The sequence below is a fragment of the Ischnura elegans genome, chromosome 8 (assembly GCF_921293095.1).
Source record: "Ischnura elegans chromosome 8, ioIscEleg1.1, whole genome shotgun sequence".
Classification (NCBI taxonomy): domain Eukaryota; kingdom Metazoa; phylum Arthropoda; class Insecta; order Odonata; family Coenagrionidae; genus Ischnura; species Ischnura elegans.
Window position 1 is genome coordinate 104,162,890 of NC_060253.1, and position 19,000 is coordinate 104,181,889.

Consider the following 19,000-nt stretch of genomic DNA (forward strand, 5'->3'; position numbering starts at 1 on the left):
AAGTACGGCATGGTCATTGATAAAAAAGAGAAAAATCAGAACGTACACAAGTAAAAAAAAATGCAATCCATCTTTCAGTGAGAAGGCCGTTTGAAGTTATCTGACGAAAAGAAGGTCATAAATTCAAAGGAGAAGAGCTGTTTTGAGAATAGGATAAAAACATGTCAAGGCTCATGAGGCCCTCCCACTACACGTTTCTACCATTTCCATCACTATCGTAAAGATGACGTCCTCACGTGATCTATATCTGCTCACATCTGCGACGGTATACTTCTATATAAGACCCGCGAATCAGTCGGCAAGGCAACACACAAACATACACTCCTTTGAGCGAGAGTTGTGATTCGACTGAGCCTTTAAGGGATCGCAATCGAGATGAATTCGTTTCCTCTCCTCCCGATCGCCATTACGGTCACTTTCCCGCTGCTGTTGACTGCGGTGAGTGCTGGCGATCAGTGCGCCAGCGTTTCGGAAAGCGGCCGCTACTTCACACTCTCCGTGGACCGCAAACTAGACGCCGCCACCGGAGACTGGATCCGCAGTTTCACGGCGCAGAACACGGACTCCGAGAAGCCGAGCGACGACATCGTGTTGCACGCGACGCACAGCAATGTGCAGTGTGGAGGAAGGAACGTCGTGCGTCTGGAAGTGGTGGTCAGAGGTAGGCCATTCAAATCTCTTGCTGAAGTTTTCTCGGTTGTTTCATAAGGTCAAGGCATCCCCCAAGCACCAATCCATATACCAAGAACATTCAGATAACATTGTCGGCGTTAACATATGACATCCGTGCAATGTCCATGTAAATGCGATCAACGCTGTATGGATATCTGTTAAAATACCCTAAAAACAGCGTTTCAGCGACGTCCAACAAGGGAAATAGAGCGGTGCTGGGCAAAATACAGGCCGAGTAGTATTTGAAATTTCAAAATAAAAAATACCGCTCAAAAAGTATTTGAATTACAAAATACAAAATACCTTTGACTTGGGTATTTGAAAAACAAATTAGAAAAGAGTATTATATTCCTTTTAAAATGAAAAATGCATTTGTATGGAAACTAAGAGATCTTTAAATAAAATGTAAACCTCCAAACTCTATGCATAGTAAGATATACGTAAACGTAATGGATAGTTGCGAATATGGAGGAAACGGTTTTTATGAAAACGAGGTAATCTCTGAAGCATAATATTGCAGAAGTGTTGTCACATCTACTTCAAAAGGTTTTTATAAATGTACTTTTTTATTTTAGAACGGTAAAATACCAAAAATCTTTATTTAAAAAACAAAATGCAGGGTACACACAGTTCGGATATTTGATATCCATACTAATGCTAATTAAAATGTATTTTAAATCCATATTTAAAAATATTTGTGTTTAAAATACATCCGAGCCCTGACATATAGTCCATATTACAATGTCTCAAAGGTACACTGAGAGAACAGGTTTGGATGCTACACCCTAAACCCTTTTGGGCGGGGAGATTTGGATGCGCCATCAAGAATCATGCGACGTCAGAACTAACTCTTTGGATGTGAGAACCAAAGGCAAAGAATGTCACACCAAACACGTCCAGTCATCGTCCTTTGGATGGGTGAACCAAAGTTATGGTTAGTGCACTCAACCGGTTTAGGTACGAAATCTAAATCTATTGTTACGCGCTCTGGTGGCAATCTCATGAAGCTCTCTAGCACCCGCAGTTCTGTGTTCAGCCGTGGAAGCCGTAGACACGTGTGGACTTGTTGTGGGCAAAACGGGCGAACTCTGCTGCCGCTTGTGCTTCGTTGCTCTTGCTGCTCGAGATTATGGACGAGGGGACGGCGATTTTCTTATCGAAGGCTGGACTTGGAGCCTATATCTATGTGTTCGCTGGTAAGTTGTGAGTTGTTGTTTATTCTCACGGCCATTTTGTGTTTATTCTCACCGCCATGTTGCATTAATTCTCATGCCCGCACTACCACCCTTTGCTTATGAGTTCTTCATATTCCCATTGTTATCTCTATGTGCTTATTAAAACAAAGTTCAAACTCTCAGATCATATTTTGTCGGAAGTGCTGCTGTGCTTATTAACATTGACCTTTATTTATTGAGGTTAAATTGTCTCACGTTTCTTGTATTTCCCGATGATATTTATAATATGTTGTGATTGTATTTTAATAATATTTTATGTTATTGGCATAAAATTTGGTAATGATATTAATTCACTGTGTTTTGTGCACTTTTTATGATATTATAACGGTGGATTCATCGAGAGCCTTGCGGAGTAATCATCGAGAGCGTTGGCACGGAGTTTATTGACGAGGAAAGGAGAATGAACAAGAAGAGATTGAGAAAAATTGTGTGTTTAGAGTGAATTTTATGTAACTGTGTGTTTATATATTGGAAATAAATGTTCTTTCTAGTGTTCTACAAATATGGATATTTATTTTTCCACCCGCGCATGTTACAATATGTTGAATTATGTGATAATAGATATTATGATAATCACAGAGCTAGGTTTTCTAATTTTTTAGTTGCACTGTCTTAGTGGCCTATTTCAAAATGTGTTGAAAAAGAACAATATTAAGGTGTAGTGGAATTGAACAGGAGGGAGGAAGGGGTAGGGGCGCCATCTTTTGGGCAGGTGATCTAAAGTTTTCATTCGGCATCCAAATGTTGTTCTGATGAGCTACCCAACGCTTTGGTTCTCACACCCAAAGTGCTCGTCCATCTTCTTTGGATGTAGCAACCAAAGGAGTAGTTGGAACATCCAACTCCTCATCACCCATTCCCTTTGGGTGACACAACCAAATGTATGGACAAGTCCTTTCCTTCACCTCAGCTTTGGGTGTGACACCCAAACCTACGATTCTCATATCCAAAGTGTTTTTTCAGTGTATTTTTACAAAATCTTATGAGTCGATTAATGGTATGCTTATTATGCTTTTAGGTAATCCTTAGGCAGACAAACGAAGCATCTGTTCTCTTCAATTCTATACTGAGCATATGATACTTATCGATACTGTTTGGAATAACAATTTTTTTAATATCATGATTATTACGACTTGGATATCTAGTTACCGTTATTTTCTTGACTCGTTTTGGATGACACAAATATATGATATTTATGTAACGTTGTAAAAATATTCATTGTGTAACAATATCGCATTTTGGATACATCAACCTTATTTTGATATTCGATGGGTATCGTCTACTGCTTGGGCCATATTGGCTGACGTTTCAATCGTACACTCGGGGATATATTTTCAAAGCGAGATAAATTATTTTCAATATCGTGAATTTTATAAAATTCCAATTTCACTCGAATATGTTCAGCGAGTCTAGGATCGAAACGTCGGAAGAAAATTGATTCCCTGATCCCTTGTACTGCCCGAGAAAACTTTTTCAAGTAGATACGCCGGGAAAGAAGTAAATTCTAAAACTCAAATTCTTTATGGTGTCCTTTAGATAAACAATTTGGTTTTGCAATTCTCTTCCTTACAAAGAGGTGATATGACAATTTTTACTTGTTCTACTGTTAAGTTATCACAAGAGTACTGCTTCAACCAGAGTGAGATCGTGCTATAGGAAGATTGCAGCATTTTTAATTCGTATTCTTTGAACAATGGAACCTAAACTATAAAACACCAGCTGGATCAATCAATATTTATCCGTGACCAAAACCCTTTGAATATACACACATGGTAAGTGAAAATACGGGAATACGGGACGTAATTTTAAATTAGCAATGGAATAGCAAAAAAGCAGTGAAAATAAAGTTGAGGTCAGAGGTAGGTCATCTTAGTAAACTGAGTTCCTGATATTTTATCCATAAATTAATTGATCATTATTAGCGATTCTTACGATTTGCTATTTGATTTATGATTCCGCGGGCCATTCCTGAATTTATATCCGGACTTTCCAACTAAACTTTAATATTTTAAAAACTACTAAACTTTAATATTTCCTTGCCGATCGGCATCATCATGTACCTTTAAATTACGGAATCGATATGTTAATCATATTTTTATTTTAAATAAACTTCTTTTTTGTGTGTATGCCGCGTGTTTTCGTATCACTTGCACTGACGTTTCTGTTCCCCTGCTCGACTCTTTCCCATATTGTATCGGTTATATCGATAGCTCCGCCATCGTTGAACATGTTGCTGAATGTCAACAGATCGACATTGTACTTATTGTTGTAAAGAGCCTTTGGGCGCGTTCCGTAATTCACAGGCAGTACTGCTACTGCTGCTGCAAAACAACGGAAATCAGTACTGCCACTGAAAGCAAGTCAGTGATTTCGGAACGGTGAACAGTAGCTGCCGTTGATAATGATCAATGCCAAATATATTATTTATCCAACTTCGAAATTGAATCATTGCAGCCCAGAGAAATATTTTCTAGTATCCATTGCAGTTGAGGAGAGACACGTAAAACCTTTAAAATTAAAAGTACTTCAATCTCAGGTTGAAAAATACCTTCAGTAAGTGCGTAAACATAATCAAGAACAATTTGCAAGGCACCGATACAGGAATTAATTAGCTCTCTCTCAATGTTCATGTTTGAAGAAAAGTTATACGCAATACACGCTATACTTCACATTATATTTCGTACTTCATGCACTGGCACAAAACAATTTGGCCAGTATCCTGAAACGTGAGCAGACGATAACATACGTACAGTTAATAAGGTAGAAGAATCTACATCTACATCTACACAATACCCTGCGAGCCACCTCTAGGGTGTTTGGCAGGGGGTGATCAATCACCAGCATGCAGCATGCATTTGGACTCCCATATGCACACCACACCGTCCAAAAAACGTCCCGAATAATAACAAACCACACTACTATATGCTGTTAGAAAAGAATATAGAACAAAAATTCAGAAACATGCATTAAGATTTACATAGGTTAGTAGGCTACACTACAAGTCATGCAATCTATTTACGAGTTCTATTGCTGCCGTTATAATCTCTTAATGATCGTGGAAAAAATGACATTCGGAATCCTTCTGTTCTGCAATCTATCTCTCTTATTTATTTTTATGATCTGATCTTCCGTAGTACGTTGGCGTCCGCAAGATACCGTTAACTTCGTCAGAAAAGACACTGCTCTTGAATTTATCTAAAAGGTTTAGTTTATTTTTCAATCTACGGTCCGACAGAGATTCCCATCCGAGTTTATCTAAGAGGTCAGTTACACTAACAAGACTATCGTAACGACCTTTCACATACCTGGCAGGTCTAATTTGCACGCGTTCTAACTCTGTTATTAAGCCTTTTTCATGAGGGTCCCAAGCACTGGCAGCGTATTGAATGACGTGGGATGTATTATCGGTGGTGTAGGGTGTGGTGTGGGAGCGTATTGAATGGCGTGGGACGCGTATTGATTGACGTGGGTGGGATATAAGAATGTAGTGGGAGACGAATTTACATCGTGTAGGTAAAATTCCTTTTGCCGTAACTTAGGTTATTATTATGTTCACACGTTAATCAGTATGGTAGAACAAGAAAGTCTATACATCAACGTATTGCATTGATAAAAGTCAAGAAAGTTTTTGCATGCATTTATGTAACTCATGATACACATACATTCGTTGAAAACGTAATTTTAATAATAATAGTTCCTTGCGTCAAAATTTCAGGAATTTCTTCTAATCTACCACTGGAATTTACGAGATATTATTCAAGACACCATCGGTATATCACACGAAGTTAACAAACCAAATATTACATACAGGTAATCAAATATTCATTCGCGCACAACTTGCCATTTTCGCATCCGATACATATTTATAAGTAGAAATTAGAGTTCTTTTTCTCAGTTTACGTGAATATATTAGGAATTATGTCCATTATATTTAATTTGATTGCGTACCATGTGTCTATTTAACAAAGCGATTGCTGTGTTCCAAAAGCAGGTGCACACCGGCTTCCGTCTGTTTACTGCCGCTACTGCTGCTCTCGGCTTGTAGTAGCTACCGTAGGGAACGTCTTCAAACGACTGAGGTCATTGGTTACTGCACCGTAGTGTCAGTTGATTTCGGAAAGGTTTGGCAGTACCGTCAGTACTGCCAGTGAATTTCGGAACGCGCCAATCTATAGTCCATAAATAACCTTTAATTGTATATTGTTTCCCAATCGATTTACTTGGATCGTACCTAAAAGATATTTAGATTGCTTGGATTCCACAAATTTCTCGCTTTGACCAAAGTCTGTGATGTGAAATCCAATTAATTTTACATCGATAGTTTTTGCACGCTTGTGGCAATACTTTCATTGATCACAAATAAATGGCATATCTAGTTTCTTAATTTCTTAAGAATAAATCAAGCTGAAAGTGATTATATTATATGCATTAGATACCTTAGAACTCTCTTCCAACCTCGATTAATTTAATCATCTTACCTACTTCATTTATGTCTAGTAGCAATGCACCAATCGAATGAAATGAGCGTAAAATCTGCTCTTGTGCCATATGCACGATAATCTATTTGTAATGGGCCGATGGCCTTAATTGTCCTTATTTTACACATATGATTTTTAACTTTATACTTATTGGCGTCATGATATTAAGGAATAAATGAAACATGGTATTATTTTTTTATAATTTCGTATTTATTTACCTACAGAATTGAAGACCAACATGTCCTCCATGGAAAAATGGACTAGCTTGCTGAAATTTCACAGAAGACATGGGAAAAATGTCGTACTGCTGGAAGATGGACGTACGGCTCAAAAACTGGAGTATGTATCGAACAGTGATGTAAACCTATTGCATCCGAATCACTTTATCTTTGCGTCTGAGAGGGCGTGGCTAAATCAAGTGTGGAAGGGTGCCTTTCGTGAAACTTCGGACACTGTCGGATGGCTTCGCTGATTGAAGAGGAATAGTACCGAGTAGTACCAAGGAGGTTGTAAATATCTGGAGGGGGCACCACTGGTTTCAAGCGTGGAGCGAAGTGTGGCCGGAATGGGGGTGCTTGGGTAGGACAAGCCACGCCCACTTTGACCAAAACATTGACAATCCCGGAAGGGTCAATGCTCAATATTTGGTGAAATATTTTGTCATGACTCGTTACTACATTAAAATAAACTATGGAGCGGACAATGTCAACCTTTTTTCTTGCTTCATTGGTAGGATTCGCGAAGTTATCACTAGTGTTGCCGCGAGACGAAACGAGATTTGCGCCAGTCTCTTTTTCCGCACTCGGGTATCGTCTCGATTCTCGTCTCGTAAGCCCCAGTCTCGTCTCGTTCTCGAGTCTCGGACGAGACTCTCGTCTCGTTACCCCCAAAATAAATTTAGCACCATAAAAAGCTGTTTCCTTTGCGTACTTAATCGCTGAATCGGTATCTAGAAATAGGAAAGCCATCGACACAAATTTCAAATATATATTGATGTGGAAACCAATCACGTCAATGCTTGTAAAATAATGATTTTATTGATACTCTATAAATAAACTCGTAGCATAAAACGAAAAATTTATAAAAAGCGAATGTATACAAAAATTCGCTACAGAGAAATCCACAGAAGGCTTAAGATAATAAACGTAAAAATAATGTTAACTCCTCAAGCGCAGCGGGCATTTAATTAAATCCGATCCCAGTGGCCGGATGTGATTCAGTAGTTCGCCTTTTTGGCATGCTATCATTCAATAGTTTACAATTTTCATGACATATGATCAGTATAGTTGAAAATTTTTGTGAACATGTGTAATATAATGCACTTCTCTGTGATAATTATCCAGCAATTTTTGTAAATTTTATTGTCTTATGTGTCTCGTATCATAAACTAATTAATAAATTTTCCGCTTTTAAAGATTTGAATTCAGTTTGATTTATCTACGAGATATATAACATTCCATGCATTTTTTATAGGTAGATGTTGTATTTTAGTGATTTTGGGTTGAAAATATCATAACCAATAGGACATTTTCGATAGGATTACCCGTTTTTCATACTTAAAAATTCATAACTTCGCCCATTTCTTTAACTTTGTTCTATTATTACAGAATAATTTCATATAGGTACTCTGTTGTGTCAAACGTCAATATGGAAATTTTCAAATGACTTTACCTGAGTGATTCTGCTTTCTATGACATGATTCGAAGCAATTCATGAATAAGCTCACTGCGTATTGTCCTACCAGTACCCGCTAATTCTTATTTTCCCATGATTGGCTCAAACTGCCGACCTCCTTTAGGGGGTTTCTTCCCAGCAGCAGAAATTCTCCTCAGGAAATGTCTTTCGGTGAGTCTTGGTACTAAATTGTCAAAGGAGTGAAGGTCATTTCCAAACTGTCCGTATGGAGTTGCATATTTAAAAATATCACCTCAATCAGCTGCACGCGAAGTGATAATAGGGTCAATTTTTCATTCGTGTTTTCCCTGTGATTACTTTATGAATTTAGGACTGCGGAATTCAATAGCCTCCTACCTGCAAATAGATTTTTCTAGAGGTTTCTTGCCCCCAATAGAATGGAATGCATGCTGCTGAAATGAGATTTCCTTCCGCTGACTGGTTTCATAATAAAATATGATGAATGGAGTTAGAATGAATAGCTAATAAATATGCTTCTTAGATGATCCAATATGGACTTTTTGATTTAATGGAGTTTTGGCTAGCAAAATAAGTCAAATGAAAGCCAATTGCAGTTGTTATCCGTTTTAATAGTAACATCCTCAACACAATTTAGCGACATTATGTTAAATATCCTCACTAACCCCGGAAGATATATCATGAAGGAAGAGGTACCGTAGAACGGGGTGAAAAGAAACATTGGGGTGAATAGAAACGAAACTTCTTTTTTTTATGTATAATCTATTTCCTACATAACTATGGGTAAATAGCGGCAACTATTATTTTTTTTAGGTTGGTACACTTTTGGCTGAAAGTGAAATAATGGTTTGTTTGACTGGCAGCACTGGTTCCTGTTTGTTTGTCATGTTGAATTTTACCACTTGATTCTTGTTTTTTTATCCACTTTGAACTTTCCATGTAAGTCAGAATAGGTAGTGTTCTTAAAAGTAAATAGTCGTAAAAAACATAGTTTAATTATTCATATAAAAGATTCAGGCTTATTTTAAGCTTTAACTTTAGCAATATTATTTCAAAAATTATTCATATTTTTTAGGCCAGGTTTTCAGAATTTATGGGGTGAATAGAAACAAATCATTTTTAGTGTTTTATTCACCCCGCAAGAAAATTTTTTCAAAGATGACCGGTCTGACCTCACAATTTATTTATCATAATTTAATCTAGTTAAATACGGTAATTGTCTACCTATTCAATTTGTTTACTTACAGTTATGTAACTTCTTTTGCTTATGTACTGAATTAAATCATCATGTTGAGAAATAAATTTGTATTTATCCATTACAAATTAAAAATACCATATATAACTGTTTCCATTCACCCCCGATTCGTTTCAATAGAAAAAACATGAAATTGAAGTACTGTTTCTATTCACCCCCATTTGCGGGGTGAATAGAAACACCATGTTTTAATGTATTTTCTTTAAAATCAAATAAAATTTTAAAAAATTAAATACTATAAACAAATAGGTCTAACAGAGACCTGTGTTTGTGCAAAAAATTGTTTATATGGAACAACTACAAATATGAAAAATTTCAAACCAAAGTTGAAAATTGTTTCTATTCACCCCGTTTTACCGGTATTTCAACTGTTATCCGTCTTTCTGCCGAGGTAATGTGCTCTGCGCAATTCGAAATGGGACATCATCTTTCCCTAGCAACCACACTCCAAGGAAAATTGCGAGTGCCGCAGAGATATACTTTACACATATGCGAGTATTATCAACGATATTTTTGCCGTAAGAGTAAGCACTGAAAATTTCCTTTCTAGAAAATAGTTCAATTTTTGCAGGATAAATTTTCCAAGGTTATTATTGCAGGAAACAAGTAAAAGTAGTCAGCCATTAACACTCCCTAACATGGCTCCAGAAGTTACACTGATGCTTTCAGAAATTAATCTTTCGGCATAATTCTTTTTTATAGTTAGATAATTTATCGAAAAGTTCATATTGAATTATATTTCAAATTCAATTCTTCATGAAAGTGTAAAAGTTACTTCGTCTCAATGGAAGGACGTAGTTTTAGGGATAAAGCTATACCATATACCAATTAAGGACATATACCTGTATTTCGAGACTTTCGAGTGTCTCGTGGAAGTGGTATCGTCTCGTCTCGACAAAAAGTGGTCTCTTCTCGAGCATCGTCTCTAATTCTGCTCAACGGTCGAAAACGAGACGAGACTCGAGACGAGACGAGGAAGTCTCGAGTCTCGCGGCAACACTAGTTGTGACTCAAACATCTTTTTCCAGGGAAAAATTGTTATCAATCACCACGGTTACGTTCCACAACCAGCTCAGCCGAAAATAAAATTTTACGAGGGTAACTATTCCCTTACCTGCACTTATACTGGTATTTAATTGTATTATAGCCAACGAAAATCTAACAATTACAGTAATAAAGTATATTTTCAAGCATATCCCCACCAGGAAAGTGGCTAACAGAAACAGAGTTTTTACATGAATAGAAGTATCGCGAATGCAGCACAAAACTTAGCCACCTCGAAATATCAGCCGGAAATTAAGTCCAAAAATTTTCAAACCAAGATGGCGGAACATTGACCACGCTAAAACAGCGCCTTCAGATATTTATAACCTCGTTGTGTAGTACCGATAGAGAGGGCTGGTACAAACTCAACGTTGCCAAATGTACTACATGGCCGACCTTACTTGGCAAAAAAAACGCATGATTCGAGAATCCAAACAAGCAATACGCCAACTATCGGCCGAATTAGGAAGTAGAGCTCCGAGGATACCTAAGGAAACCACGTTGACAAATCATTGGTATTTCTGGGAATTTACTGATTTTTATAATAATATTTTTGGTAATATACTTTAAGCATTCATATTCATGTAAAATGCCTTTTTAGATGCCATTTTTTGCTACAATACATCATTTACTGGGACGGTGGTTTGTTTGTTTAATGCACTTGGGGTAACTGACGTATTGTAATTTTTCTTTTCTAGTGGGCTGAGAATAATGTTATTTTTATCGCAGTCACTCATTTCTGGTCATTAGCAACCCTTTGAGTAATGTCCGTGAGATAGTGGAGGATATTTTAGCTGAAATTTACTAATTCTTTAATCTTAACTGCTGTTTGTCGTTGCCCGTGGGAATGGAAATACCTCCTCAAAGCCAAGAAAATCTTCCTAGATATTTTCTACTTTAATTATCAAAGTGGCTCGACGACTCATCCAATTGCACCTATGTTATCATCACAACAATATCCTCGATACGTAGGCCATATTGGCAAATTACGTCACTGCTTTCAGCGCCGCCATCGGTGATTTGAGTCTCGAATACCCCGTTCAAACTACGTTGATCCTTACATGCGTATAATCCTCCAAACGGCTTTCACACGACACATTTATCACCAACTTCATATCTGTGCTGCCCTCAGCGAGTCATATTGGAATTAATAAGGGACGCTCAAATTCCGTCGAGCGAATTCCGTTTTGAACGGCGTGATAACGTGCAGCTTCATGCATTCATATACATTTTTTTATTTGCTGCATTTATTTGTTCCTGCTTTTCGGCCTTTCACGGAACCGTTAGGCTGAATGGTCATTTGGTCCTCTACAGTGGCTCAGGAAAAAGTTTGACGATACCGTTAGCTGATTCACGATATAGTAATATAATGGAGGTGAGCGACTGAATATCCGAAGACACGCCCACTGTCTTCTAATTGTCGAATGGATGGGAATGAATGGGGCGATCAAGAAAACTCACCTCCACTCAAGCCCACTCACTTTATCTGCAACCTCTGGGCCGCAAAGATAAATTGAGCTTTTCATAGCTCGTGTGGGATGGAAATGGACTCTTGAAATTGGGATTCTACTGATAATTCGAGATATTTAATACGACACATGTGAAATTCTCACTGGGGCATTTGACGAGTAAATTTGATTAAGTAATTAATATTTCTCCTTCCTTTCATGCTATACTAATGGTCGTTAGATGGAAGATGGGACTTTCTAGTCCCAATCTCGCCCAATAAAGACGTATTATTATTATTATTATTATTATTCATTCGTCGCATACAGCCCGGATGACTCATTCAATGCAGTTACCTTTACAAACAGACCTCTGAGGAACGATGAAATGTTTGAAGTAAGATTGGAAAAGAAAATTAAGAAGACCAACCACGTTTTGGGCATTGGGGTGGTGACGTACTCTCCCGAGGACGTCGTGATACTACCGGAGATGCTCAAGAGGTAAGACACGGGAGGTAAAAGAATTTTACTTTTCATAATATTTGCTTTTATGCGCATAGAAATAAATTAGAAATTTTAATGCTGCATTCGTTGTCAACCCATTATAATGACCATGATATACATAAAATTAAGGTTTAAAAACATTCTAAAAAAACAAAATATAGCTCCTCATTTTATGCTGCAAATGAAAATGGAGATAGAAATGGAGCCGTTGTAGTCAGCAGGTGCTATTCTATATAATTAAAATGAATCGCTGTCCGTTAGTCTCGCTAAAACTCCAGAATGGCTGGACTGATTTGGCTAATTTTGGTATTGAAATGTTTGTGAAAGTTCAGGTAAGGTTTAAACGGTGAGAATACTACTCCGCAGGTCCCATGAAACCCCGGAATAGGCCCCTCAATCATTCCCATAAGAAATAAATGTACATTTCGTTAATAATGCCTCCATAACTTTTTTCTTTTGTATATTAAGTCAGTGATAATGGTCACATATATTTGAAACATTTACCATTGCAAATAAAAACAAATGCTTATTCTTATTGTTGCAATCGATTTTAGTATTCAAGTGATTATCGGTCAATTTTGGAAGAGCATCCATAAAAATGCTGAAGGTTTTGCGTTTTCGGCTGTCCCTTGACGTCCGCTAATATTGTGGATGTAGTTTGAGATCTTCTTCTAAGTTTATTCACAAAAAATCATTTGAGTTATCTGTTAAGAAGTTCATCTGTAATTATTTATTCACAAATTTATTTAGGGCGTGAAAACATTTTTCACTTACTTCAGGCTAATTTCGTTATTGAAAGTTTATTTTGTTAAGTCAATCATTCAAGTAGTTTGATGTATCGACAATATTTACCGCTAAAAGCGAACTATCTTAGGTCGTCGAACTTTGATGCGAAAATTTCACTGAGAAATTATGTGCTACTTTACGTGCTAACCGCACTGATGACCTGTGGGAGACCGATAATAATAATTGTCGTATTGGTATGGTAGAGTTTCTTTACAGAGTGACTGACAATAAATGAAATTAATCAATTAAGACTGATAATTAGTGTTCCTATGATCCTGGAAATGGTAACATTCAACTACTGTTGAATGTTACCATACGATCGGGTTGTAGATTATTGTGCCGATAATACAGTAGCAGTTGTGGAAATGAAAATAATTTGTCAATATTGTAAGGCGTGCGTGATTTTGATGCGAAAATTTCACTGAGAAATTATGTTTGGGATAATAATAGGCGGTGAGTGTAGTACATTTCCTTTATCAAAGCTTACGACTGCATGAATTACATATTTCAATATCATAACATCCATTCTTAAATTCTATTATTTCATGAGATTATAGTTTCAATTTTAAAAAGTATTGCGCTTAAATATTACTAAGCTATGATCTGTATGGTATCAATACGATAATTGATTGAAACAAATGTGCATTATACATTTTATACATTTATTTTTTGTCTAAATATGCTACTTTTCCATGCTTTCACCTAATATAGGTATATTTATATATCTTTGTCTTTCTAACGATTATTCAGAACTAAATACTAGATAAAATTATTTATAACTAAATTCTCGTTAAAATTAGCGAGATTTTATGTCTGTAATTTATCACGCTGGCCCATTGTAAACGAAGTGCATCAATGTACAGCAATGTCGCTCTTTCGAATTGTAGAGATAAGGAATGTAATTTTACGAATTCGAATTCTATGGGTAACAAGAATTACCATACAGGTGCCCACCTGCATGCATAACATAATACATACTAAATATGTAATAGTAAAACATGCATAGTTATAATGGGTGCTTTCCATTCATGCGACTCACGCGTCGACTAGTGTCGACTCACGGTAACTGTTTGTAACTCTCCAATTCCAGCGCGTTACCGTTTGTTGACTTGTGTCACTAGAGTTGGCGACACACGCAGAATGGAACACGAAATCCACGACGCAAGTCGACTTGTGTCGACGTGTGTCGATGAATGGAAAGTATCCTTACAACTTATTTATAATAGAATGGGTTATATTCTGACGTTAAGTACAGGAATATCAACTGTAGAAAGCAAATGTTTCATCATTATTCCCAAGATTCCCTATCATCGTATCATAGATATTTGACTGGTGAAATCCCCTCTGGTTTTCCATCGGGTGAGTTGCTTGCAGGCCGAAGTTTAGATGAATGTCCACAAATAACTCATTCGGTAGAAATCCCGAGGAGAGTTGCGAAAAAAATGAAAGCCGAGTGGCATCGGATCCTAAAATCGGCCCAAGATCAGGCCATAATAGGATTTCAAGCCATATGCATCACGCTTCCATATTTTCGCCAATAGTTTACTGCCAAAACTATCACACATTTGAGATTTTATTTTTAGTATTGTAATGAGTATTTACAAAGAAATAATTTGGTGTAAAATTCCGCATTTCATGCGTAAGACGTTTTTTGTATGGCAAAGAAAGTCTTTTATATGTGAAATTTGAACGTGGAACATTGGACGGGAATAAATTATTTTTTGAGCAGGAATATTTCTCGGGTTTCCCACCGGGTGTCGTATCGGGTTGTAGTTCCCAACGTTTCCAACGTAACCAACGTAGTTCCCAACGTTTCCAACCCGATACGACACCCGGTGGGAAACCCGAGAAATATTCCTGCAGAGCATACGACGGGAAAAACTCAGATTCTACAATTATTTTTTGGTTTTATATTCTCTTTTCAGTTAAGTAAAGGCGTGGTTATTTGATGAAGTTTTGAATCAACAGTAATATTATAACCAAACTACTGTGGCATCCCACCCCTGGCTCGCCCGGATATTTCGATAGAACCTGGGGGAGATGTCTCACAAAAACAAAACAAATATAAATCCGCGTGGATCCCTCCCGCATGGGACCTGCGGGACAAACCTATGTCACTCTCTTCGTACAATTGACGGAAAATGAATATATTCCCCTTCTTAGGAGATAATTGCGGGGGGGCGGTCTCCGATCTGACCTTAAGGGTAATGTTCTGACGCTTATGCCATCCTACACAACGCATTCAGAAAAAGAAAAATTACCGAGACGAAAGAAACGGCAAGGGATATTTAAGGTGACCCGTGAAGGAATTGAAAAAACACTTACACAAAACTTTCAGCGAAACAAAATATAATGTAAACAATAACACTGCATAAATAAACAAAAAAAATAACCCTCTTATGAACTAATGACGTATGAGTGGGTGAAAACAATTTATGACACATCGATGATAAAACACAGCAATATATTGATTTTCGAAATGAAATAATTGCAATGGGAAACAATAACAACAAAAATATTTCAATTGCGAACACGCAAGAATGATACAATTTGCTTTTAGTTATTTCTTGTAGGGGAGGTAAATAATAGTCCATCCCAATGAGTGTCATTTTGAATTTGGTAATTAATTTCGCTTCAACTGGATAACTGACGTATATCGTGACTGTCTGTCTTGAAACTGGGAAGGTGAAAAGAGGGGGCTATCGGGGGGGGGGGGGGGGGGGGGGGGGGGCTATTGTTACGATCTTGCTTGACCGTTGTCCGTGGTTACACCAGGTGAGATCCAGCAAACTTTTTCCTTTTACTGCAAACTCCTCTTTCTCCCTTGTTGGATGAAGCTGCATCAGGAGCGTAAGGAATGCGTCCTTTTAAGCTGGTCCTTGCTCCTCGGACAGGGGAGGGTCTCTTATTTCAGACCGTGATTTCTAGGAATCAACCCGATACGTGGTTGATAGGCCCCTCGTCTTCACTGCCGTGTCTCGGTTGTCGTCGCATCAAATACGGGCATAGGCTTCGCCCAACACTCACATCAATCTGTCTTTTCTTTTAACACGCGCACAAAATTTTCTATTCCCCTTCTTGGGGCGAGGTAACACAAAAGAGGGAGGGGGAACACGTTATGCAACGGGAAAAACCCGAGTTCCCGTCCTCAAAAACACACCCACACAACATTCATAACCTTATGTATTCGTCAGTCATCCCATCCCCACTTACGCACAGACACTTTCCTCCACGGGCCGTGGTCTGGGGTTGGGCATTTTTATCGGAAAGGAGCAAGTAGGGAAATGAATGCGCCGATTCTGGTGGCACAGCGTAATGGTGTTTGGACCATTACACTACGTACTTAACATTCGCACGTGGCCGAATATCCAAAAACTGCTTTGAATTATTTTTAATAAATCGTTACAATTTATGCTGCAGCTGAGCGATCAATCCGTATGTTAATTATCGAAAATGGCCGCCAATACTGCCTCTGAAGACCTAAAAGTAGGATAATAATGCATCTTCATCTAAATCAGATCTTTAATGAAAACATTTTTAGTCGAATGCTAATCAGCGTGTGGGAGAAATTTTAGCTGCAAAATATTGTATGGAAAGACAAACAAACATACACGAAAGTAATTTTATTTAAACGCGGTAAAATTAAATTCATTAACTAGCTTCAGTTAAATCACAAAAATCTTATTTTCCACAGGAATGAAACGTGGATAATGCATCATGCTAACCTCTATGGGAATAATAAAAATCTCAAAAGTAACATTGGAAAAAATCTGGACACTTTAGAGGTATGTAATTTTATTTATTAATAATATACGTAAGAAAAATCAGCTCCTCTTTATACAATATTTTTAGGCCAGCGGACCGCTCCGTGGTGCCATAAGTTGTAAATGAGGTTCCACGACAGTAGATTGATGACAATCGGTCGAAGCCAATAGATCGAAGTGGATAATGATCTGTCGTAAATGGATCAAAAACGGAGAAAGGAAGTCGAAATAAGATGAAAAATACCCTAAACGCCTGACCGTCAATCTGCCTATGATTGATATCGATTTTCTGTTGTCAAGTAAATTAACAAGTGACGTCTATTGTCTCCTTTCAACTAATTATTAGTAATATGTAGCTTAGTGCATGTTGAGTGAAAATAATCACTCCTTACCAAGAACCGTAGATGTATCATCGTCAACATACCTTTCCTAGATACCATTCACAGTTTTACTTGTCGACTTATCTATAGTCGACCCTTCTACAGTCAACCTATTTGCTTTTCTTTGCCGAGCTTTGTAGAAGTTCCTCAAAGGACAAATTAACTTAAGAGGGATATAAGAAAGCACAATACGACAGTTTACTTTTGGTCGACTCCCTTATGGCGGATGATTTTCTGAAAAATAGTGATTGCTTCCAAATCTTATCAAAAAGCCCTTTCATTTGTTTCAATAGCACCTTGGCAACAATCTGCTATTTGACGTTGAAACAGCAATTATTTTCGTCAAATTTGCGTTTTAGCCCCTGCATCGACCGATTTTCTATCCACTTCCTCAGTCTGTCATCAGTGGATACCGTGCCGTGACGTCACGCTCCAATGACGTCGTGTTTTCTAGCAGCCGATGAAGATTAATTTTCAAAGACTCATAACTCAGCTAAAAAACATTATTCATCCGCGAAAATTTCGGCGAGTATATTTGAGGTATGGACCTTCTTATTCTAGTACTTTGAAATAATTGTGCATGTTCCCCATTGGCGCCGAGGAATAAAATGCGTCGGACAACTGATTTAACGTTCAATCGTTTTATTCTTGATTCTCTTTTAATGGAATCCCCTTGGTTTTGATCTTCAGGTCAACGAAAGGGTCGGAGTGATGCGGCGTGCGAACGGCGAGCTTCACTTTTTCATCAATGGCGTCGACCAGGGTTCGGCCGCAGTTGTTCCAGAGGGCGTTTACGGGATAATGGAGCTTTGGCACGACGCCAACAGAGCGCGCATCGTATACTGATCGACCAGAGCACAGTCGATAATAGTTCCCAACTATCACACTTTGCAAACGGGTCTTAATGCAGTGCATTAAAGAATAAGCTACGTTTTCATACCATGTATTCCATATCGCAGAATGATGTACAAATATTTTCAATAAAAATCGTCATTAAGTGCCATTAATCCTAAGATTGGTTTGACTTAGCTCTACTATTCCGCTACATCCTCCTCCATTCTCCGCATTGGCGGACCCAGCGAGGGGGAAAAAGGGGCAGCTGCCCACCCCCCTAGAGGCAAATATTATAAATGTCTTTAAGGAAAATAATACTTTTTCAAGCAAATAATGTTGAAAACTAATAAAGAGCTGTTGCAGTTTCCTTAAAATGTTGATTTCATTCACCTTTTCCCATGCCTAAATATTACCTACAACTTGAACAAGCATGGATTAACCTACCATACCCTAGTTTTGATCCTGTGTACGCCCTTGATTCTCCGATCGAATGATCTGTCAATATCCACACAATTCTTCTGCTTTATAATTGCATCACATGTAGCGGTGGATCCAGAATTGGGTAAGCGGGGGGGCTCATTGAGGGGTAACCTCCCAACAGTAGTGGGGGTCCGAACAAAATATCTGTTATATATAATGTTTAATGGATACCCAAAGGGGGGTCCTAGCCCCTCTCTGGATCTGCGACTGGATTGTAACATACTTAAAACGTGTAAAATAGGCTCTATATTTTGAGCGAATTTGTATTTCAATTCGTTTGGGTAGGTAAATATATCGCAAATCATTACTAAATACTCTTCTGCAAAGTGGCAACCTCCAAAAATGTCGAATTTATTCCGACTTTGTTTCGACCATAATAGCCTCCTTAGCCCCCTGGATCCGACACTGGTCACCTGGTCGATGTATCGCATCTGCGGCCTCCCTTTTGATGTTCTTCCCTTCGACCTGTC

At 37.9% G+C, this 19,000-nt stretch overlaps 1 protein-coding gene across 1 annotated transcript; it reads left to right on the forward strand.

The window, feature by feature from the left end:
* Positions 1 to 295: 295 nt before the first annotated feature.
* On the forward strand, positions 296 to 18,293 carry LOC124164216 (neuralized-like protein 4). Its single transcript, XM_046541448.1, has 5 exons — positions 296 to 661; positions 6,610 to 6,724; positions 12,113 to 12,283; positions 16,767 to 16,857; positions 17,907 to 18,293. The coding sequence occupies exons 1-5, from the start codon at positions 376 to 378 to the stop codon at positions 18,060 to 18,062; spliced, it is 819 nt and encodes a 272-aa protein (XP_046397404.1). The 5' UTR covers positions 296 to 375; the 3' UTR covers positions 18,063 to 18,293.
* Positions 18,294 to 19,000: the final 707 nt, after the last annotated feature.